General features: G+C 31.4%; 3 protein-coding genes across 4 annotated transcripts in view; 1 reads left to right on the plus strand and 2 right to left on the minus strand.

Moving 5' to 3' along the window:
- Positions 1 to 2,003: 2,003 nt before the first annotated feature.
- Positions 2,004 to 24,827, minus strand: part of LOC116771126 (protein split ends) — a 43,749-nt gene continuing 20,925 nt past the window's right edge. The window contains exons 3-8 of the mRNA XM_032662854.2: positions 5,297 to 5,359; positions 4,651 to 4,848; positions 4,277 to 4,403; positions 3,734 to 3,924; positions 3,458 to 3,609; positions 2,004 to 3,301 (exon numbers count right to left, since the gene is read on the minus strand). Of these exons, the coding sequence (XP_032518745.1) occupies positions 2,842 to 3,301; positions 3,458 to 3,609; positions 3,734 to 3,924; positions 4,277 to 4,403; positions 4,651 to 4,848; positions 5,297 to 5,359 (1,191 nt within the window). The 3' untranslated portion in view covers positions 2,004 to 2,841. The remainder of the gene's footprint in view (positions 3,302 to 3,457; positions 3,610 to 3,733; positions 3,925 to 4,276; positions 4,404 to 4,650; positions 4,849 to 5,296; positions 5,360 to 24,827) is intronic.
- Positions 6,758 to 15,634, plus strand: LOC116771127 (lipase member H). Its single transcript, XM_032662855.2, has 9 exons — positions 6,758 to 6,776; positions 6,872 to 7,048; positions 8,719 to 8,818; positions 9,889 to 10,037; positions 10,183 to 10,246; positions 11,405 to 11,592; positions 12,390 to 12,608; positions 14,407 to 14,560; positions 15,414 to 15,634. The coding sequence occupies exons 2-9, from the start codon at positions 7,003 to 7,005 to the stop codon at positions 15,475 to 15,477; spliced, it is 984 nt and encodes a 327-aa protein (XP_032518746.1). The 5' UTR covers positions 6,758 to 6,776; positions 6,872 to 7,002; the 3' UTR covers positions 15,478 to 15,634.
- Positions 16,830 to 24,449, minus strand: LOC116771124 (malate dehydrogenase, mitochondrial-like). 2 transcript variants are annotated; one of them, XM_032662852.2, is made up of 7 exons: positions 24,041 to 24,449; positions 23,764 to 23,965; positions 21,155 to 21,299; positions 19,420 to 19,605; positions 18,400 to 18,600; positions 17,938 to 18,149; positions 16,830 to 17,164 (listed from the first exon to the last, which is right to left on the minus strand). In XM_032662852.2, the coding sequence occupies exons 1-7, from the start codon at positions 24,300 to 24,302 to the stop codon at positions 16,903 to 16,905; spliced, it is 1,470 nt and encodes a 489-aa protein (XP_032518743.2). In that variant the 5' UTR covers positions 24,303 to 24,449; the 3' UTR covers positions 16,830 to 16,902. The 2 variants fall into 2 exon arrangements, with proteins under 2 accessions (XP_032518743.2, XP_032518744.2); XM_032662853.2 differs by lacking the exon at positions 16,830 to 17,164 and adding an exon at positions 17,330 to 17,684 and having other exon boundaries at positions 24,041 to 24,448.

Here is a 24,827-nt window from a genome sequence, read left to right on the forward strand (position 1 = left end):
TTTTTGACATTATTTCTGCATGTAGTCTGTGCTCACCATAGAAAAAATTTTGTAGTTTTGACACACGCTTTGTTCTTAACCAGTTAAGGGTCAGACTTAGGTTAACATTCATTGAATTAGTCATATATATTAACTACTTTCAATATAAACATATATTGAATTTTTTTTAGGTTCCTATTAAGATAAAAGAGAAATATTTAGTAGACATAAAATGTATTGAATCAAAAGTTTTTTCTTTAGCCTGTAAAGGCAGTATTTATAGTATTTCTGCTTTAAAACAGTGATGTTTTAAATTTAATATAGTACTCTTATAAATTTAATATTCATGAAGATAGTATTATAGAGCAATTGTAGTGACGAGTGAGAATATATATGCTAAATAATCTGCTATCCACGCTACTGGAGTATACATAAATATGACAGAAGAAAAATAAGAATTCTTTATTGCTCTGATGACCGCCCTTAACATTATTCATTCTTAGCTCTCGGCTGTAATGCGACATGCAATAGTGACGTGAGGTGATGTTAAAAAAAAATAAACATTAAAAACCATTATTACTAATACTGTTTTCTATGGATCTTGACTTCAATTTAAATCGTATTAGTTATCATCAATCTCCATAAGTTAGAATTCAATTTACAGATAACTTCGTGTAATCTTTCTAAGAACTAAGTACAAAGTTAATAATGGAACGTGTAAAGATTTATTGTGATGTCATAAATAATCATCCAACACAACGACATTAAGTAATTTATTTATTTTTATTGCTTTGCTTCTTAACTAAGTGAACCTTGTTGAAATATATTGAAAGAAACCTAACTCATAAACAGTTGTGAATTTAACTGGGCCAGTCTAACTGTACGATTAAATTAAATTATACGAAGACAGTTAGAATTATAGTTTTATTTTTATGTTTACTAACGTTAACCGTATAGAAACATGAAAAAAATATCCCAATTTCTGTTCGACGAATAATCTTTTTCCTAATAAATTATTTAAAAACAGTGTCTAATATGAGTTTCTCATAAAACGAATAAACTAAAACTGACTTATTTATTTTCAGTTATGTTAAATCACAAATCTTAGTTTTGGCGATGATAAGTTACATTAATTATTTAAGATTTAAATTCGTTTAAAATTACGACAAATAATGTTGCCTGTAAATATGAATTAAAAAATTAGACTTACCTAAATATTCGTTTGGTTTACATAGTGTTTTGATTTCCCTGTGGAAACGGTCTCATAAATTCTCATAACTGATAGATTCTTATAGAAATCTGTATCAGAAATTTTTTTCAATCTTATAAATATTTTTTTTAACTGATAAATTCTGATACCCAGTTAGCTGTTTTGTATCAGAATTTATAAGACTTTTTCCACAGGTTTATGGATTTGGCTCAGCCTTATCATTAAAAATCATATTAAATCAGCAGAGTGATTGATTGATTGACTATTATTATGGGTACACGTAAAAAAAATATGTAAAGTTGAAGTCGGTCACGATACAAATGACGGTATGGTAACAAGAGATATTTTAGCCAACAATTCTTTTTCAATATTACACATAATAAGGAATAAAATGAAACTATGTCGGCAGATATTTAGATAAAATTAATGAACCATTGATTAAAGTAAATTACCGGTTCAAGTATTAGAACATACATTTATACTGTTGAGGATAACTGTTCTAACCTCCATTTTCTTTAAAGATTAAAATCTTTAACTCGAATACACGTCAAATGAACGTTGAATATTGCAAGTAAAATAAGAATATTATATGCAATAGTGGCAATACATTATGTAGGTACTACAATATATTGTTAATTGTTATGTATCTTAAACGACGATAAACAAGTAAGTGATAATTTACTACCATGATGAAGTAGACGTCTGTAAACGGTAAATGCAAGAAAATTTTATTTTAGTGACTGAACAGATTTCTATATTAGGGTTGTAATTTTAATTCAGTCGTAGATATATCAAAGTGGTAATAAAACACTAGTTTAAGTAACATTGTTATTTATTTTACAGGAATTTTCTAACGATTGACAATAGATTCGAATGGAAATCTTATAAAAGAAATTTCAACACTTACCTAATTTTACGCTAACTCAACTTGATATGATTCTACAATTTTAATATTAACATTATGACCTTGCGAACAGTTCGCTTTGACAGAACTGGGTAACGCTAAATCAAATCATTATTTTAGCTACCTGAAGTTTCAGTGGAGATGCAATAAGAAGCGTAAATAATTATAGAAATAAAATATCTAGCTTCCTACTAACAAATTAATTACGAGACAAGAATCAGTTGGATCGAGTTTCATCAGTTTTAAATAAATTCTTTGGCAAAATTGCACCGAGATCTTAACTACAACTGTTACACACAAATTACAAAACGATATGGCGTCTTTTTCTCATTCGTTCAGTCTTCGCAGTTTTAAGAGTTCCAATTATATGACCCAACATTTTCATATAACATTGCTTTTATTTTTTTTATTATTTTAAACTATAACTTTTGTTCTGGTAACACTGTATATAATATTTTGAGTAAATATATTGATAGTAGCAACACTACTACTTCGTAAAATAACCGATATTTCTTTACTTACATACCTATTTAGAACCTGAATTTTATAGTAAGTAATGGTAATAAATAATAAAATAAAAAAATACAAATAAAGTCATGCTAATAAATTACAGTACTTTATTAATATTCTAGATTTATGAATTTACAATATTCATAAATTTTTTATTTTACCGTTCCTGATCTACTGTCTAAAGACGGCTAGTTTCTAATACATAATAATTTGAATGCTATGCAACATTCTACTCTTATTATTTATTCTTCTCTTTTTCAGCTAACGCTGCAAGTTTTGCTTCTTTTTTGGCTTTCTTTTTTTCTTCCTTCGCTAACAGCTTAGCCTGTCTTTCTTCTTCTTTCGCCAGTAGCTTCGCTTGTCTCTCCTCTTCCTTAGCTTGTTTCTTAGCTTCTTTCTCTGCTTTAAGTCTTAGTTTTTCTTCCTTCTTCTTCTCAGCCGATTCATTTTTTTTATTATCAACACTCTCGTCTTTTTTAGTTTTATCACCTTGTTTTGTATTTTCTTCGTTCTCCTTCTTCTTCTTGTCGTCTTTTTGGGGTTTTGTTTTGGGGTTTTCTTTTTTCTTATCAGTCTCTTTGCTATGATCTCTAGATTTAGGCGGGTCGTCTTTATTTGATGGTTTTAGGGGCCGGAAAAAGTGTTGTTTATTTTTTTGCGGGGATGTTTCCAGTTGCGTAACAATCTTCTGGGCACACCTAAAAATTAGAGACATTTCCATATTAACCGCATTTTTATATATCGTTTTATAAAAAACTTGCTATTTTATTCCACTTTCAACACTCAATATGTTACTGTAGTGTTAATTGTTATGTAATCTTTTATAGTTTGTTTTTCGTGTACAATAAGATTACCTTATTCTAGTGGAGGCTGATGCAGCCTGGGCGCTTTCACGACGTCCTTCACGAAATTCCCTTTGAAACTCCCGAATGGGCGGCAGTCTACCCGAAGGCTCTCCAACCGGACCACCGGTGTAGCTGTGGACTTGATATTCTTGCAGACGTGCCTTTAAAAGAAAATGACCTTATTGAATGAATATAACACTAATATCTTCATATAACGCTGAGATAAGATCACTATAAAATGAAATAGTAATTTAAAAAAAAACACAATCGGTACACAAATTTTACCTTCATGCTGTGATGCTGGGATCGTCTCAATGAGTTCGAAGCTGGTTGTCTAGCTCGTGGAGGGGCGGAAGCTACGGGCACGCGGGGCACAGCACCCAAACAAGCGCCCCCACACTTTGCTCCACCACATAACTTAGTTGAACAACTGTTCGAGCTGGTGTTGCCACTGTTGGACGAGACGGAAGACACACCTGAAATGAAAATAATTAATTTATGGAATTAAACTAATTGTGACTCTTAATTTTCCTTCATGTTGTCTTTATTTATTGCTCATCATTATGTTTTTTTATGACTAACTATATATGAGAAGTTAGGAGAGCAGTTGTAGTTGAAAAGCCTTTGGTGTTTTGAATATACATATTATAAAATGTTTGTTCTTTCAACAAACCAATTATTGAATGATGTTGATATTTCGACGTTCAATATTATAGTTAACATTGAATTTTCCTTTTATGAAAACTGATATCGTCATTCTTATTAAAAATATATATTTGGTTCTGTTCCAAAAATGCTTCCTAAAGTACTAAGTATCAATGATCATACCAGAAAGAGAAGATTCTCCGCTGGTAACTGAATATAAGGAGGCGGAGGCTGGCACCGATCTCGCGCCCACGGAGTAAGACGAAACAGATCCAGGCACGCCCCAGGTCTTACCGCTTCCACTCGATACCTATTAATTATTGGATGTTTTGTTATACCTCCAAGACATAACTAACATTAAAACCTTAATATTACCTAGTTGAACAATTGTCACTTATTATCTCGATGAAATTTTAAATTTTACATGATACTGCTGTACTATCAATGTAGATTTTACTTTATTAATGATTTGCTTCGTGAATATATTATGTTGTATATCCATTAAGTGTATTAATGGATATATGAAACCCAATTGAATATAATGGGTAAAGTCGCACCTGCCAACTCTTGCTGGTGACAAGACGCGGGGCCTGCCGCAGCCTCAGTATCTTGGCTCTGCAGATGACGCAGCGGAGTGGCAGAAGCCGTTGGCTGACCGCCATCTGAATGGTTTTCACGAAGCACCTCCGGCAGACAACGCGGTGGCCACACGGAGACGTTTGCATCGTCGCTTTTGCGTTCACACATATAACACACTAAATAACAATTAATAGCATTATATATAAACATGTAATTAAAATCAAAAACAATTTTTTTTTTCATTCAGATACGGTGTTGCTACTCAACGATTTTTCTACTTAATTTCATTTCTTTCATCTCGCTTTAAACACAGTCGGATTAATTAAATTTTAATTTCCTCTTTGATATTATTACTTCGTAAAAAAATAATATTTGTATCTTAAAAGTTTATATTGAAGTACTCCAGAACAGAAAAAAATTTTAAGCAACGAGCTAACATTTAAATGTCTCGACTCTCGTACAAAACAAATAGGATATCACGTTCACAAGTCTAAGTAACTGAATAAAGAAATGTGTTTAATAGAATAAAACATAATTAAAATCTTCAAGGCGAAGTCATTCAAGTGTTAATAATAGATAGTTGAAATTTTCTTATATTAAAATATTTTATAGAAAGGAGCATACTTCTTCCTCTGGTGACGAGGCTAGTTCTGGTTCATTTTCCTCCAGTTTATTGAGCAACTTGTCCTGTGAACAAGAATATTTATACAATGAAAAAGCCAAGCCATCTCACGATATTATTTTTCTTCGCCATAGCAAAAGATTATTTTTTATGATACAGCAACTGGGTCATAACACCGTTTCCTATGCTCTTTGGGATTTTTAAAGGTGAGCTTCATAAATTACTGGCGACCCTTTTCCTTTGTTTATAAAAACGAAAATAGAATCTAGTTAACTTTATTTTTGTCTTTTTTTTTATTTGTTAATTTCTTGACACGCAATAATAAAATCATGGTAGCATTCTGCTAAGCCCTATCTTACTTCTGGTCACAAATACTACTAGTCACTTATAAAACAGTTAGTGAGATTTTATATTTAGAATGGAATTTCTTATACAAAAATAAATAGATTTTATGGCTTTTTTCTATAAATCGATATTTTATGTTATATGATAACCTTAACTTTGAAGCAATGTACGTTTCGATATATTTTACGCTAATGTAGAATCAATATATATGCGAGATGTAATCTCAGATTGAATGTTTATTGATTATAAATAATTCATAAATATTATGTTCACAAACACTCGCAGTTTTAGTTATTAACATACCGACAGGATGTTGTGATACAAAATGGACTATATCTATTCTTTTCCTCTAAGTAAGTCCAAAGTATACGTCCAGTTAGTCTAAAGAGGCCCAATTAGATAGGCTTAAAAATGAATAAAAAATGTTTATTAAAATAGTAACCGTAGTGGTAACTTATGTAAAATACTTCAAATGTTGTATGAAATTTTAGGTCTTAAAGTAGAATTTTTATCTCACAAACAATATTTGCTTAAGTTAATTACATAATCTCATAATAAAAGTATAATGTTAAGCAATAGACCTAATTTAAAATCATCATTTTCAAAAACTGCCCACATATTTTTAGGTCCATGCTATTTGGAATAAAAAATATTGTAAAATATAAAATTCACAGAACGAGACTAATCATTGAGAGAAAAAAAAATAATAAAATACAAAAAGTCAACTTTAATTCATAATAAAAATTATTTTTTATTACTATCAAATTAAAAACAATACTGCAGAAAACCAAGATTTCATATATTACCATCGGATCTGAACACAATGGATAATTCCTATCAACATATTACACAAATTGCTATAAAATACAACTCTTATTATATCAACCTACTGAACAGCATGTCCGCATTTCCTCCGCCACAATACAGACAACTCTCGAAACGACACTTTTGCTAAAGGTAGTACGGTTCTGTTGCAATTCTACGGATAATCTGCTATCGGATAATGAAATATAAATAACAATTGCCCAACAGTAAGCCGTAGGAACGGTGCGAGTTTAAAGCCAGTTGATGAATAAACGTTAACGTTAGGTAGCGAGTAAATAATAACATTGCGAATCGTCCTCGTCGAAGGTTACAGTGAGTGACGTGTGTAATTTATGAAAAAAAAAAAAAACAACAAATCAGCTGATAATACATGTATATAATATTCAGTTTCCGAGTTCTGCTTGCAGTGAGCATGTGTACATTCTTGAGAGCGGCTAGATAAATAAATCATAATGTGCCTATGAATCTTTATATATCATCTGAGCCAGCTGCGATAGATTCATGAAATTATATTGGACATTGTGTAAGCGGCTTTACAATGTATGTAAACCCAGCGTTATGTCATTTGATGTCCTTCTTTATTGGTAAGCTCATGTAAATTAATAGATATTAGCCTGCATTATAATAATTAAGAAATTGGTTTAAAACATTATTAGCACTGATAAAATTAGTTTTAGTTTACTTGCTCACGTTAGTTGTAATTTTCATTATGTGGTGAGAAAAAAAAAATAGGCTACTATATGTTTGTGCATACGATTTTTTTTAGACAGTTTGAGACTATGTTGTTCAGAAATCTGTGTGAATTATACTTTGTAGGAACAGGTATTATAATTTAAATTAAAAGTTCAATAAAAATATATTTAATACATATGTGAAGAATAGATAAAAAAAGTTACAATTATGTGACGTGAAGTATTACGTTTAAAAAAAAATGACACGTTTTAACTCTCGCATTTTAAATTGTTTGGTAATTATTAATTTATTTATTATTTGTTCGTCTGTTTTCGTATTGCTGGGTAAAAAAGGGTTTGTAAATTGTACCCACATTAAAAATATTTTCTTGTTAAAATTACTCAATCTAGATTTTACTTGAGTTAAATTTTTGTTTCTTCTTAAATATGACAAAATTATTAGAATGTCTATAAGCGGGCAACCAAGACACAGAGAGTGAAAAATATTATTCAAAATTTAATTGTATGTTTTTAGCAGCTAATTTTAGAAGTTTTACGTTTGCCTTTATAATTAATTAAAATTAATTTTATTATCTGTGATAAAAAAGGCACAACCATTAATTATGCTAGTAAAATATGAATATTCTATGACTTTTACGTTTTTTGTGTCCACGTTTTTGTTAATCAATACATAATAATAAAAATGCATAATTTAAAAAGTTTATTTTAATAAAATTTCGTATGAAGGTAGTCAATATCAATATATTCTGAATACTTAATAATAACAAAACAAAAAAAACGGATTACAGAATTTTATAAAATTATCAAGTTCTTTTTATCTATATCACAGACTATAAACTACGAACCATTTTCAAAAGGTACAAGAATTCTGGCCAAAAAAAAAATTAAACAAAAAAAAAATAATCAAAATAGACGTAAAAAAAATTACTGTCATTTATTTGCTTTTACTTGATAAACGCTTTTATTTCAAACTTTTATTTCATTTTGAAGTATGGTTAAAATTGTAATAATTTTCTCCTTCATCACATTTAAACGTTTTTGAATGACAAGATTTTTAATACTTGCGAAGAAATATTGACGATATAAATGATGCTATTATTTTTATTGAATAAAAAAATATACATACAATACAATCCCAGAAATAATAAATCAATTGTTTAAATGCACTTGTGCAGAAATACGAGCTCATTGTTACCTCGGCTTATCATATATAAAAAAATTCTGTTACAAGTCTCTAGGGATTTATGTATACATGATTAAGTTTATATATCGAAATAAATAACAAAATGTTATATAGACGTGATGTAGACTAAATGATTTTAACGATTCTGTTGCACCACTAAATTGAATTTACACCGATTTTATATATGGACTGGTTTAAAATAAACGCCTCTCTCAGGTTTTAATACAGGTAATGCATAAAAATATATCGTTCACATTTTTAAATAAAGTATATCACTTATTTATACCAGACGGTAATAATATTATGTAAGCAATTTCATATAAACTTATTTTCCATTTAATATTATCATTAATATTAATATTCCCTTATTATTTTTCAGGCATCACTCAAGTATGCTTTATGCCAGCACCCGTCGGTGACTGTAGCGCGTGTTGTCCTCACGACGACGATATAGATATACAATATAAACTATATACGAGGTAGTCCATCATCAATTATAAGATAATAATTTTATTCTGTCGTTTAATTTCCAAGTAATTTAGCTAGCTGACTATTTATAGGAAAATATCAAAGATTTTTTAAATCTCCGTACAATTAATCAAGAATTATTTTAAGTTTCAATGCTCTTACTATAATTTATGAAGAGTTAATATTCACATTCATATTATTTTGTCACATTACAGAACTAATTTAGTTTATTGAATAAAAAATGGGCAACGCTTTTTATCTACTTTAATGAAAAAAAATTAATAAGAATGACGTAGGAGAGTTTATATTGTCTCTCTCTCTGTTTCTCTCTCACTCTCTCATGAGGATATTGTTTATTGTGATTAGGATTTCTGACAAAACTCACCTCATCTATTTGACATTGACAGATCTGTTACCGAGTTTTTCTTTTATTTTTTAATATGGCAATCTTTTCGCATTGCCAGTTTTATATGTTTTTATTATGAGTTAAATAGTGAAAATTATAAGGTACATACACAATTCTATATAGAATAGACAAATTACATGGTTGAATATAATTCCTATTTGAATTAATTACATAGATAGAATTTAAATTTGTTTAAATTTTCGATACATTGCACTTGCATGAATTGAATGAGAATTAATTTAAAAATCAATCTATATAAAATTACCTAATAAGATGAAAAAGTTTTTTTTAAATTTATTATCACAATATATTACATATTCATAATTTACATATTATGAATGTTTGTCAGTTACGATTGTTGAAGCAAAAAAACTGCTGTGTGTAAATTGATTGCGAGGTCCCTATTATTCAAAGATTCCAAGAGGCTCAGCAGCGGTCCATTCCACAAGTACAACTAGCGATGACTGTATCAAGTATTAACAACGAAACACAATAAGAAATGCAGTTTAAAGAACAAATGTCCCATTTGATTAATCATCAAGAATTATTATCTATACACTTACATAATGATATTAGCTTTTATAATACTTTTCTTACGTCACTTCTATATTAGATTGGAGATGTATAATAGATAATTATATAGTATTAACATGCTGTATATTAATTTCATTTCAGGTCTAATCCGATCAAATACAACATCATTTACCCAAGGAATGCCACCGCTCTCGCCGACACTCCATTTAACCCAACTAAGCCGACTGTCATTTATTTATTCGGTTTCTCCGAGGCTGTGACTGGGCCCAGTTCGACGACTATGAGACGAGGTGTGTTTTATATGAAAATATGTTACAACACAGGAAATATGATGTATATGAATAAGATTAATTACCAGTGAGAAAAATAACATTCATACAATAAAACTGTCATGAATTTCGTAATATTTTTTTTGTTGACATTTTTACATTTCAGCTTTTCTGAGACGAGATTACAACTTTATCAGCGTTGATTGGTCCAGACTCATTGTATTCCCGTGGTGAGTAATCTAAAATAATATAAATAATTGTTAGCTGATAGAGCTGATACTCTGATCATGCTGAGTCAATATGCCAAATATTGCGAAGAAACTGAATTTCAAGTGAGAAAAACCGCATCAAAATTGGTCGTTCCGTTTTAGTCACGTGGCCACACAGACACACAAGACGTTTAACTTATAACACCCCTCTTTGCGGGTTCGGGAGAATAAGATATTTCTTAAATTTACTTTTAATTTTACGCGTATTAACTACTTAACGGTAGAGTTGCAGAGATAATATATGTATATGCGACAGGCTGTTAAGGCAACAGTCCAATTGTTTAAATTTATGTGATGCCATTTGGCTTGCTTGGTGTTCATTTATTATTACATTTACAATTCATCTAAACGAGTGGCATAACTAGTTAGTGAAATTAATGTTTTTTTTTTTTGTTGTCAACAAAAAGTTTTTTTACGATAATCAAATCAGCCAGCATGCAAAATGTGAAATGAAGTTGTAATATGAATCTGAACTGTGCTATTTCCATTAGTTATGTCCTCGCCAGCTCGAACAAATGAAGTTAAAGGACTACTTATCATAAGTAATACTGAGTGGAATGACATGTATTTTTATTGCGGGATAAAATAAATCACGCAGACTATTCATATTCTTAAGAATGCTCATTAAAAACAAGGTTTATATTTTTATTTACAATTTAAACTGATGTTCCTACAGAATCTTTTTTTATGGGATCATAATAGAATTCTTGTTAAGGTACATCTATGGCTCTAACCGCAAAATTATGAGGCGGACTATTGTTATATTTTTAATGGAATAGCGGTTTATGAATTTATTTTAGATAATGTTCAAACGTCAATGAGTTAGCTTCGGTTTGCAATTTGCATATCGAACTTCTTAAAATTTTAGATATCATTGAAACAATACTATTTTATGCATGCAATTAAAATTTAATTGTTGTTTTTATGGCTCGCTATGTCTCTTATGCACATTTAATTAATTAATTTTTTCATTGGAATATTAAATTGGCAGAGTTTAAAAGGTTAGAACAAACATTTCTCAAATATTTTTTTTTTATTATTCTTAATTTATTACACAATTTTTATCTGTGAGTAGATTTTTTTCAGGTTAAAAAAAATGTTACTGTTTTGTAATTTTAGGTATTTGACGGCGGTTAAAAACACACGGTATATGGGCCAGAGATTGGCGGAGTTTATAAGTTTCCTGAATTCTAACGGTATTCCGGCCGAGTCTCTCTACGTAATAGGCTTTTCGTTAGGTGCAGAGGCTGCAGGCTTCGCTGGGAAATATCTCAAATCCAGCGGTTTAAGGATTGGAAGAATAACAGGTATAATAATAATTAGTGATAAAAAATAATTCATTTATCGTCATTTATAATTTATGTTAGTTTATTTGATTTTGATTATTTTTTTTTACGATTTTATGATAATGGATCTTTAAATTTTAATTTTCTTTAACTTCAATTACAATTGAATTATATTATAATAATTCACATGAATAAATAATTAAATTATTACTTTTGATGTTAATTATCATAATTATAATTTAGGTTACTTGATATAAATTATGATTACGGGAACATTAAATATATATGTAATGAAAAAAAAATGTAATTGAATTGAAAAAAAATGTACTTAATATTGTTTTCGAAGGCTTAAGAGTTGTTCATATTGTGAGTTGAAAGTTTTATTGGCTCTTTAAGTGGTGTTGTGGCTATCAAGAAGTTAGTTTGGAAGAAAATCACGTCAATAACGGATAATGTTGCGACATGCAGACTTTGTTTTAAATTCCAAATAATAATGATATAGAAACCGTAGGTGATATAAGCGAATTTTATTGATATGGCAAACAGTTTTGTAGAAGATATTTTCAAATAACTAAAATATGCAATGATTTATTGTCAAATTTAACTATATTTATACTCCATTGTAATGAATGCTGATGTTTAATTATGTTATCCTTATAGAAATATGTTAAAATAGTTATATCTTATACAATGTACACATATGTATATATTTCGGGATAACGAGTATGTGGTGTTTCAAACTATAATCATTTTAACAAGTACTTTCAAATGTTTTCTGAATATATTAATAGCAAAGAATACTAATAATAATGTTCAAGGTTTGGACCCAGCGTATCCTGGGTATAGTTTTGGTGGCAAGAATGCTCACCTTGCTAAAGGGGACGCCCTGTTTGTTGACATAATACACACAAACCCTGGTGTATTTGGTTTTCCGACGCCGATAGGGGATGTAGACTTTTATCCCAATCCAGGCTTGTGGATTCAACCGGGATGTTGGATCGATCAGCTTGTAAAAAATAACGAGCTCAGTTATTTTTGTAAGTATGAACATTTCATATATTTAAAGCTAAATCCATACGTTTTCTATCATCTCATTGTCATTTCCACGTTACTTTATGATCCAACATTAAAATTTTAAAGACGATGGTTGTTAGTACACTCATAAAGACTTCTGCTTTTCTTTGAATAGCGACACTAATATTTTCAGCGGTATCATTTATTGTGCACAGAACTTTGCACTTTAAGTATCTCTTTACAAAAATGTGTTATGACGTGAATTGCATATTTCAGTTCTGAGACACTTTTTTAATAAGCTTAAATTGGAATTGCTTTAAGATTTCTGCATAATAGTCCTGTTGAGACAGAATCAAAGTTCCCCGAAACATTTAAGCGAAGCGAAATATGAAAGCTTATTTGCAAGTAACTTGTATATTTGAAATTTTAATAATTTTAACTATCCGAAGATAACATTAAAGAAATTTGTGCAAAACATTTTAATAATAAACTATATATAAGGTAAGGCTATTGGTATTCTTCCTATGGTTCAACCCTACGACATTTAAATGTCATTTCGGTGCCCTTAAATGTTTTTGGGAACAACGTTTTATTATCGCGAGTCTGAGCGATCGATGCTCTGACGTCATCCGGATTCTGGGACCGAAGGACGAAATTGAATAGCAGGTTATCACAAAATGGCAACGTTTTATTTGGACTAAAACACGTCACGCAATTGAGCTCATAATATTATACAGTCGGGAATATAAAAACATTTTTACTTAACCTCCATCTAGATTTTTTGTTTATCTCTAGATTTTTTTTTTCATATACTTCCAACAATTAAATTAAAGAAATACATTTCTATATTATGATGTAACAATAATATTTTCTTGATACATTAACCTAAATTTACATGATTTGGTCGGTTATATAAGTTATTTGGAAGTAACATTGAAACTTAACCTCTTGGCTCGGCTCCAAAGATTGATCGTCTTGTCCAACTGTCAATGGAGATTAGTTATCTCGAGATATACCCTGTTACAATCCCGAGGAAATCATTTGTAACTGAACGCCATTTTGTTGGTAATAATGGAGGTCTAAATTCAGATGCACTTTCATTTAATATTTAAATGTTTCATTTATGGCACATAATTTGTAAATGCATACTTTTTTCGAATAGTTTGCTCAAAAAAAAAAAATTAAGAAGTATAATAACATTCTAATTGCTAATATTTAGACCATACTTAAGAATGATGATCCTGGTGTTCAAAATATTATAGTAAGAACTAAAATAAACATATTAAATATAAGAATATACATTTGAAATATATGTTATATAATGAAAATTATTTATTAATCGAGCCAGTTAATTAATACGATCTACAGGGTGAGAAACTCCTCAAGATTCATGGGAATTTCTGGGACTTGCGACCCAGGTGTAGTTTTAAGGGGTCCCTATCAAAAGTGCGTTAAGCGTTCGCCTACATCGTCCAAGCTCGTCTCTCTACCTAACCAAATTTAAAAGGAACCTACTAGGGCTGCCTATGAAGTACGTTATAAGAATAAATTGATGTCAGTTCTGGACAGGCCCAAGTATTTTTGTAGGTCATAAGAGGGATTTAGCTGTTATAACTCTCGCTCCCACTTCTATTCCTTGTCAGTTCGTTAGTGAGCTCGTAATACTCATCGACCTTGATGGCATGGTCTTTGGGAATGTTGGTTTCCCAAGGAAACGTAGGCTCTATTAATACAGAGTGTTTTAAAATTTTAGAATACACAAATAAAAATGAATAGATGCTATAATGGTCTGAAGTATATTTTAACATATCAATATTTCAGATGGTTGTAGCCACAATCGTGCATGGCGACTGTATGTGGAGTCTGTGATGAAGCCTACGGCGTTTCCAGCGACGCTTTGCAGAAATTTCACAAACGGCGACTCTTCTTGTCTATTTAAGGTTGACGGGTACATGGGCTTCGGAGCCCAGCGAGGGTGAGACAAACAACATAGCTTGCAATAGTTCGGTATAGCGTAGCAGTTCATTATCAGTACTTATTATATTCTTACTACTTACAAGTCATATCAAATAAATGTATAAAATCACCTTTAACTTCTTATATACGGTGACACATTTAAATGTCGTTTGCATTAATTATAAAATGGAAATATTAAATAACTATAATTTTTAGCGTTTTAAGGTGAAAACATGAGTATGCTAACATACATAAGGACTGATTGAGTTCTAAAAAATGTCGGTGTCAGTCTTAATATATATTATAATAATGGCATTCGTACATTCGGACGTTTCTGTTGCTGGCAAAAATTATGAAAACTGATGTATGCAATAAAAAAATTAATAATATGACGAACAATAATTTCTGGACGACTAATTAATTAGCTTATGCTAGACTTAATTTCGTCCGGGAACAATTTAAATAAAAATCTTCCAGAGTCGTCACAGTATTCCACAATCAAATTTATTTCATCAACTTTTAAAGAACTGCGGACGTTTTTTCGTCGCATTTAAAGTAAACCAGACGCTTGATGTTGTACGGATTTATAATAATTGCTAATATAATTTGCACATGCATTTCCTGTCAAGAGTTAGGACGGTGGAAGAATGTGTGATGATGCCGCAAGTATTATAGGACTGTCCGTTAACAATACTTTAATATGTATAAGATAGATCAAAATAGATCAGTATTATTTCTACATACAATTTCTATATATCTATAGTATTAAATACAATGATCTCAAATCATATCTAAAAGTTCTATAGCAAAATGTTTAAATACATAAGTTATTCGTTCATTTTTTTTGGCTATAATAGTTACTCTCGTTTCAGATTTCAAGGTAAAATGTATCTTATTACAAGAGAAAAACCGCCCTACTCTCCAAACTGCCCGTAACTATAAACTTTAAAAATATAATAATTTGTAAGTATACAAAGGATGGGTTACCAAATGTGTATTATATTCAGTTATTTTGATGATAATCGAGTTTACATTACATATAGAAGTCGGAAACTGATTATATAAACAAATATAAAACATTATAAAGAGACAACAGGCTTTTCCTTATTTTAATAGCAAACTTGAGACGGACAAACTAAGCATACGCAAACATTAAATGACATGCAAAAAGCTACCTTAATGTCTGAGTGACATCGCGATTGATATGCACTTGTGTACTTGTGTGTATCTTGTATGTAAAAAAAGCTGGTGGGTAAAGAATGAAAATGAAGGTACAATATACGGTGTGATGTTACAAGAGCAAGTTTAAATGACATAAACCAAGAATATAATTTGATGATTTTGATTATGCATTTCTAATATCTTTATAAAAGAATCGAACAAGATAATATAATATATAAAGCATGGGTAGCATTTCAAATAAATAATGAAGGTGAAAAAAAAAATTCTTAGATTATTTTTCTTTCGTAAAATTGAGACCTATTCATCACGAGCATTAATTATTTATATTTTTGAATATTATTATGAATAATTTTGCTTCCATTTTGCGTCTTAAAAAGTATCTTTGAAAGTTATACTTGTTTTTTTTTTTATATACCATAAGGGTACATTTATGATTAGCAAATTATTTGGGAAATCAAGCCTAAGTTAGCGGACGACATCATTTTCTTTTATAAAAAGGAGAATTATGTGGGGGCGAAATTATCAAAAATATTATTTAATTGGTAAAAGGATTGAAAGAGCATATTGATATCTCAACAGTGAAAATAAAATAGTCGTCCTGGAAATTTCAAAAGACATTTTCGATTCTTCGCCTCATTTGGGACAACAATCGAGATTTTATTCTCAGATACTAACGAATGCTCTAGCGTACAGTGACCTACAAAAATAATTGGATAAAATTCAAATAGCTGGGTATGAATTCAGGTTGCGTGGAATGTAAAAGGTGGAGTTATTTTTGGCTTGCTCTCATGTTCAACTGTCAAAAAATACATTAAACATGAACAACGAACGTTGAATGAAAAGGCACCGTTATGATAAAGTTTAGAACTATGAGGTATAGTTAATGAGATATTTAACACTAGTAGAGGACCAAACATCGTTAAGTATTTTTGATTATACCTTACTGAGCAATGATTAGGTGTTTATGAGGGAGTTTATAGCTCATAACCGCAGCTGTTGGGCCAAGACAGACCGATAAGCTCATAAATGATTTAGCAAGCCATATTGTGACAAAATGTATTAACCGCACGTTGTGGCTGTAGTGACAACTCAAATTAATAGTGAAGCGCTCTCCGAATTTTTTATTTTTAGATATATTCATATTTTTTTAATAAGTTCACATATACACATTTTGCAACTTTACGCCATATCTTTTATGCATTCTAGCACCCTTGGATACTTTGTTTTCGTGTCGAAGAATTGAGTTTTCGTTCCCATCATTCCCAATTGACATTCCGCATGCATATAATCGCAGTACCAGTTCATTGCTAAATCCTCGTTGTATTTGAGATTCATAACAGCGTAGTCCATGAGATGTAATTCTAACGGGCTGAAGTTTCCTGGTAAGTCGACTATTTTACAGATACCATGGTTGTTCAGTAACACGTTAACGCCAAGAAACCTATTGAGGAAAATATTATAATTAGGACCATCTTCGTTGTATATCAATATACAATATAGTAAACTCATTCAAAGTCCAATTTTTATTCTATCAAACTGCAATACCTAAACCCGAACCATATTTTGAGGTTTCCACAATGAGAACGTATTTAAAAAAAATGCATGATAAATACTACAATTTATTAAAACCATAGACGACATATTGAGTATTTTCACACAACAATAAATGAACCTCTAATAGTGAATTTAATATAATAAAACAAAGTAACAATCATATAGATCCATAAGCGCAGTCATCGAAGTGTTCATAATATTTGGTCGTGAAGAAGTTGACTTGACAAGCGTCAAGGTTCGGGGTTGAGCTGCAATATTTAGTGTACCAGTCCATAGTCATTTTTTGTTTCCTATAAAGTTCGTTCAATGCTATATCCACGCGTCTTATCTCAGAATCCGTTATTTTAGGAAGACCAACGCTTCTTATGATCCCTGTTCCAGTTATCTCCACAACATTGGCGATATATCTGCAGAGAGAATGTTTATTGAATTCTTCTCACGTGATTTTTGCCACTTTGAAAGTTTTCTTTTTCTTCATAATTCTAGCTCTAACACTAGTGACAACCTATTATTAAAGCACGTTTTCGAATATTTAATACAAAATAACTATATACATAAATAAAATACGAAGTTTCCTACATTTCCTAGAAAATAATACGAAAATTAAAACGTAGGGTCCATATATTGTTGTGTGTCGCTTAACAATGTTGTAATATTAACCTCGCTGGAGAGATAATTTGACACGGATCAGTCTCAACAAAGCCAGACATCTGCGGCACATCTCTGCACAGCAAAGCCCAAGCCACTTTAGTGACCAAGCCGGCGAGTGCGTGCGCCTCACTGAGCTCAGCAGATCTAACACAATTGCAATCAGACTTGGCCACGGCTTCTGGAGCGCATCGAACTGTATTCGTCATCATTTCAGCGTTTTGCTGCAAAGGTTTATTGGATTTTCAAATATTAGCATCTTATAGAATGTGTAATTTGATCCCTTTTTAGGACATATAACTTTCTTTAATGATCTAACATAAAATTGTGGAAAAATATGTAGGTACGGTGCTTTTTTTTAAGAGATGGTCACCTCTAAACACTTTAATTTTGAGACGAGTTGATAACGTAACTTTTTCTCGCCTCTCATAAATTTTCGACTGTTTAAAGAAATTGAATATGTCGTATAAATACCTCACTGAATTCGAAATATTCTAAGGCTTTTGAGAAAAGTGGCACTAAGGCATCCCCTTCAGTGCCACCAACACATGGTACATTTACATAACATGGCTCCAAGCTCAGCGCTCTTGCTGCAAGAGTACTGGCTCTCATCTCAGGAACCGCCAAAGATCCTAGTAGTTTACGAGGATTGTACCAACCGGTCTCCTTTAACGTCTAAAATAATATCAAATCAATTATAAACTTCCCACTATGTATTAAGTAGGCATCAATTCCTTGGGAGGCGACTGTAGTGTAGTTCAATAGTTAAAATGACGCAGCCGCCAACGAACAGCTCGTTGAGTTTCGCAATTTAGTAAAATAATGCTGTAAAGTATGACAAAATTTGGTACACTCTTAATCAACCATAAAATTATTTGAGCGAGACTTTTTTTGTCGTTTGGTCATTTGATGGTTTTATTAATGTTATTTAGTTTTTTATATTTAATAAAGGTCTCTCATTATAATGTTTTGTGAGTATTAATGCTAGTAGCTAAGCAATCACATTTCCGTCCCCACTACTAACTGCTTTCACGATTAAATTGAGTACTTAAGAGTTTTTAGTATAATTTATGGAGGTTAAGTATCATGGCGTTAAAGATCCTAAATAAAGCCACGTCACATGTTTACACCCTGGTAATATCTATAAGTTTTAATGCCCTTAGAGAGCTTATACTTAGGACATCTTGGGGTTTCTTTTGGACATCCACATAGATGGATTTACGGGGACGCTCTAAGTGATTTAAGACATTCTCCACGAAGTTTTCCTTTTAAAGTATTAAAAAAGACTCTTTATGAAAACGGACACTTTGTTCTTGTTTCAGTTTTTTTCTCAAAGTTATTTCATAATAAGCTTTTCGTTTTCTTCGGAGAAAAGACAAAAAATACGAACATTCCAAAATTTCATGGCAGCAATGTTATGCAAACAGGAGTCACGCTAATTTCAAAAGACAATTAGTTTAGCTACAAGTAAACGTCACAATCAATTTACGTAACCTCAGCAATCAAAGGCACCATGCAGTCTATAGGCGAGGCGCAGACTAAGATAAATGCATTTGGACATTCTTTGGCGATAGCATCAGCATATTTTTTTACTATTGGTGCTTGATAGTTGAATCTAGTTTCCATAGGCATATCCATACTTAAGTAGCCGCTTTCTAGCATCAAGACAATATCAGAATTCTGGAAGTAAACAATTCAGAAAAAATAAGATAATTTAAAAAACGCTCCTTTGCATCCTGATATATATATGGATATAAAAAAAAAGATATTTCAACTATATTTTTCTTTATCTAATAAAAACCTTAATAACAAATGAATATATTAAATATTAGGATAATATGATTAGATATCAAGTATCTGAATATTATATGAAAGACTATTTGTCAAACTACCAACGCCAATTCTATCAAATATCTATTGCCAAAACATTAAAATTTAAACAAATTTGATACAACTAAATGTTACTAGTTATTCAAAACCGTAATATGGAGTTCACGGCACCATAAAAGTTCATTAACTCACGGCCATAGATTGCGGCTCGGATGTAGCGTGACTAAATCAATACACGCGAAAATTAATTACGTGAACTTTCGAAAGTAATAGACTTATCCCACTTTGGGAAACAGCCTGAATAAACCCGAACGAGTGGGCTCTCATCTTTGTTGAACACCACTTGAGGGAAAAACCCTAAGAGCCTTCGATTGGAACCGTTTGGAACGTTTTTGTTTATCCTATAAACGAAGGATTAGTATCAAATGGAAATTGATTGATGAAAAATATATCCAAAATACACAATAATTGGTTTGCGAAATTATAAATCCGCATCAAGTTATACGATATTGCTTTATTGAATGCAATAGAATACAAACTAACTAATATGCAATATTGCGACGATATTGATGAAAAGCTCTTTGTGAAAATAGCCTTGGATTATGAGGCCATCATTAGAATATGTTATAAAGGATGTATTTATATTATAAAACTCTCATATTCCGATATAGTTCACTATTCGGTTCCAATACATTTATTGAAAACTATACTAAAAATATCATGAGCAAGTAGAATGACCTTATTATGAAATGTCAATAGATGTATTTAGGATTAAGTTTGCTAATTTAGCTTCCTATAGGAACTTTCTTTTATGGTAAATATAAATACGAATTGCATTCAATTAAGAGGAATTTTGGACAGCAAGTTGAAAGCAGTCAGATACAGAGAGTGTTCATAAAGATATGCAAATGTATAAATGTAGGCCAAGTAAATTACTTCATTCTATGAATAATATAAAAAACAAAGTTTTACAACGAAATAATATCTTAATACATTTGTGGCACTAATAATAACATCTACATTAAAACGGGTGAACGGGCAAAATTAAAATGTTTTTCAAAGCAAGAAGATAGCTTTCAGGAAACTGATTTATTTTTTAATTTGATTAAAAGCGTTTTTATCCAATTACATGTCCAACAATCTACGATGCACAAGCACTTAAATTAAGTAACAAATTCCTTTGAATACATTTTCTACTTAATAATCACTAACTATTAGAAAAAATTGCTTTCATCGGAATCAGTCGTTTATCTTAAAAATAGTTTAATTAAAAAAACAATAAGGCTTGAGAATATGAGAAAATTCTTTGACCTCCAACGTCAGATACAGTGCATACACGACAGTTTTTTTACGAGGTCAACAGAGAAAACAATAGAATATAGAACAATGTCCTAATCACCTGTAAGCATCTATCCAAATCATGACACGCACAGCTATACGCCTGCACCAGACAATTGGTATCAATATGCTGCAAGTCATGAACAACTTGACAGAGCTCACGACTACATCCTGTACTTGTATCCCTCGCTTCGTACAAACGTAATCTGTAAGCAACCTCTGACATGCACATTTGATACATAGCTCGCGTTTATTTAACCTGATCGTTGTGCTAATTGCTTTGCTGTAGACCTTTTGTACGGATGAAGATAATCGCTTCTAAGGTGAACAACGAAATCAGCTCATTTTATTGGTTCTTAGGCTATAAAGTTGGTAATAAACAATCTGATCCAGGACTAGGTCGTAAAATGCTGGTTCTTTATTACGTACTGTGAATGATCCATATAATGGCATGTCTAAGGCTTCTGTAAAACTTTGATGTACCTATTTGGAATGCCCCAGTGGCCACGTACTAAGGATGGGGATTTTATGTGCGTGACGGCATTCCCCATGAAATATCCGAAGCTTAGTTTTAGTTGTGATTTCATATAATGCTTGCTACGTGTAATCATTTGCTTTATTATTTTTTATTTATTGCTATTTTTTTACTTGACTACCATTTGTACTGTGATTTCAGTTTCAATACACTTTTACGTTAACAGTTTAACGCGGCAGCTACACGATTTCATTGTTCAATATTCATTGCATGGAGATTTAATTTGTTCTCTGAAACGGTAGAGGGCGCAACCCGAGATATTTAAGTGAATGAGCGATTTTATCTCCAAGTAGAGACCTCGAGTACACTTCTGACTAAAACGCCTATTGAGTATAAAGAAGCATAAAAGGCAATCTTAGATGATATTTAAATTTTTTAAAGTATTGTTGAAAACGGTCACAATGGATAGAACAATGGATGTAATTTGGCTTGTATCTTTTCTATTGAATTCAACAGAAGGAAATAGTTAATGCACAACGGTAGAAAATATGTTTCAGTCTTTTGTCGCTGTTTAAAAATATAATAATAAGAAATAAATTTACAATATAAGTTTTTTTCTTACAAAACTTACTAACAGGTACAGTTAAACGAAAGCATTTGAACGAATGTGTTTTTAATTCTCTATATAGTTTACACACTAATATAATCAATGGACGCGTTCGCAAGTAAATCTTATTTTGATATTTCTAACATATTCAACCTGGATTTACACTCGCGTACGAGTCGCGAGACGAGTCGGGAGACGAGGCACGAGACGAAGCACAAGGTGACAGTTTAAATAGTCGCTGGAGAGTGTAAATTACCGTTCTTATTACGAGTGTATTGAGACGGGATCGTTTGTAATCCCGGGTAAGTCCATTGATATTCATATGTATGTTTGTTAAATATACGACAAATTTCTTAAATGTATTCCCTCTGAAACATCCTACATCTAGTGGCGATATTACTTGGATGATATACGCCCGCTCCATTGGGATTACTTTCAGAGCAACGAATTTATGTGCCAGTTATGTCATCAGTAACATGTCCGTACTCCGTAGTTATCAGTAATTCCCAAGACGCCTATTTCATATATAAAGATAAAACCTGTGCCTTTTAAGATGTATATTTGGTAAATGTTTTCTTGTTTATATACGAAAAGGTTTATGACGAAGTGGAAATCCGTCTTGGAAATCCTTTTTGCGATATGTTATTAAATTATTTATAAAGCCAACTTCACAACAAAAAATCTTACGTTTCTTTTTAGATACGTATTTTTTCCCCTTAGATACTTGAAGTTGGATACAGAAATGTCTTACAACTATGACAATGTTTATTATTCTCAATAGCATAGAAAAACTTTCTTGGATAAAATCTTTTGAAATAACCGGACTAAAAGTTTGTAATGTTATCAAAGTTGGATAATGTAACAAGATGTGAAAGCGGGATTAAGAAATGCGCGGTTGGAGATAGCGATAGTGTGAAATAGCGTGGAGATATAGGAGATAGTGGGAAATGATTAGATATATTGATATAATTTACCTAAAAAAACAATTTTTCTCATCAAAAACCAACATCCTTCCTGTATTCAATGCATAACTTTTCATTCGATCAAATTCAATAGAAACTTTTTTTTTTAATTTTTAGAAAACTAGTATTTCACAAAGACGATAATTCTCAGAAGTAAATATGGTATCGACGTTTCGAGCTACCATAGATAATTCAAGTGTTCATATTTTTAGTCGGATTCAAGACGCTATATATAATATGTATAAATTAATTCCAATAGGATGGTTAGATGATTACGTTTAACCCAAAGGAGCCGTCATTTTAATGTGAAATATATAAAAAAAAGCATAAATACAATATCAGTTCTATATGTTCTCAAAATATCACTCACGCATGTTCGAATAAGAGTAATACATGTTTATTTCATATCCTGACAGTTATTAGAATTACCTACCATTAACATTAGCAATGATAAATGTTATTGCAACTAAATTAACAAAATTTTATTTCTATCTTTTGCGTATCGACAATATTGCTATTGGTTTCAAATCGATCCTAATAATTAACATGTCGGATCATAATACTGTTGACGAAAATTACAAATCATGCAAACTATTTTTCTTTTTTGGAGTACAAATTTAACTTACTTCTTTATACAAGGACACTGCTTCAACAACAGTGAAACATATTGTCCTATACTCGTGTCCGCCCCGAGCACCGCCACTTGCACCCCGGACCGAGTCTCCTGTATGCAAGGCTTCTCCTCAACGGGCGCAGGTAACGCCTTCGGTTCCGGAACCTCGATTTCTTTACAGACATACTTGTCGTCTTGGAGGTAACGAAAGGGCGCTGGGAGATTCATGACATTAGAAACGATGCTGAACTTTCTCTGCAATATATTCTACTCAACAATGAAGAACTTACTCCCGAAGTTCGTTCCACCATCTATTAACCTCAGTTTGATCCTGTGCAGGATGCCTTCTTTCTTTGTGCCCCTTCTATCACACGGAATGGGACAAACAGGGTCTCTTTCAGGCGGAATATCGGCACAGGCTCTTCGGCAACCATCATCCCTTTTCTTGGCATAACCACGATATGACAAGCCATTGCTCATTAAAACTTTGGAAGAACCGAGGACGCTCTCCCATAAATTTATTGCTTTAGAAACTACGTTAGTCGGAAACATTATATGTTATGATTTGCAGAGTTTTTTGTATATGTCACTTTAAGATTTTTAAAATTTTATTTTGTATATTTCGGATGTCAAGCCATTTCAAAATAATTTATAAGTTATGACAAACTTTAATACATTGTCATTCTTTACATTTTCTATCATCGCAAAAAAAATATTTTTCAATTTGGAACAGTACAATTCAAAAAGGTTTTATTACTGTTAGTTTAATAATGTGGTGGGACCGGCTTTGGAACAGTGCAAGAGGTAGGTTCAGTACTAACGTCGTTAAACAAATAATGTACTCATCTTGAGATATCAGTGGAAGAACGAGACAGGCAACCACATGTCAATCTAACTCAGCTGGCCGAGGATTACTAGGACGGTTTGTGATATAATTGTATTCCTCAGTTTGTTTCTAAACTTTTAGTCAGCTGAATAGTTTCCCATTTATTTATAGCCAACTATTGAAAGAGAAAGCGAAGGCGGGCAATGTTCTACCTTGATACTGCCGTATTTATAGACCACTGTCAATGTATC

This window comes from Danaus plexippus, chromosome 17 (genome assembly GCF_018135715.1).
Source record: "Danaus plexippus chromosome 17, MEX_DaPlex, whole genome shotgun sequence".
NCBI lineage: Eukaryota > Metazoa > Arthropoda > Insecta > Lepidoptera > Nymphalidae > Danaus > Danaus plexippus.

Excerpts from the sequence above, each read along its gene's own strand:
- LOC116771127 (XM_032662855.2), top strand. The coding sequence starts at position 7,003 with ATGTATGTAAACCCAGCGTTATGTCATTTGATGTCCTTCTTTATTG. Across the intron at positions 10,247-11,404 it reads AGACTCATTGTATTCCCGTG|GTATTTGACGGCGGTTAAAA; the intron begins GTGAGTAATCTA and ends TTGTAATTTTAG. Across the intron at positions 12,609-14,406 it reads TAACGAGCTCAGTTATTTTT|ATGGTTGTAGCCACAATCGT; the intron begins GTAAGTATGAAC and ends TCAATATTTCAG.
- LOC116771124 (XM_032662852.2), bottom strand. The coding sequence starts at position 24,302 with ATGTTTCCGACTAACGTAGTTTCTAAAGCAATAAATTTATGGGAGAGC. Across the intron at positions 18,150-18,399 it reads AATATTTCGAATTCAGTGAG|CAAAACGCTGAAATGATGAC; the intron begins GTATTTATACGA and ends AAACCTTTGCAG. Across the intron at positions 17,165-17,937 it reads CAAATTATCTCTCCAGCGAG|GTTTCTTGGCGTTAACGTGT; the intron begins GTTAATATTACA and ends TTTCCTCAATAG.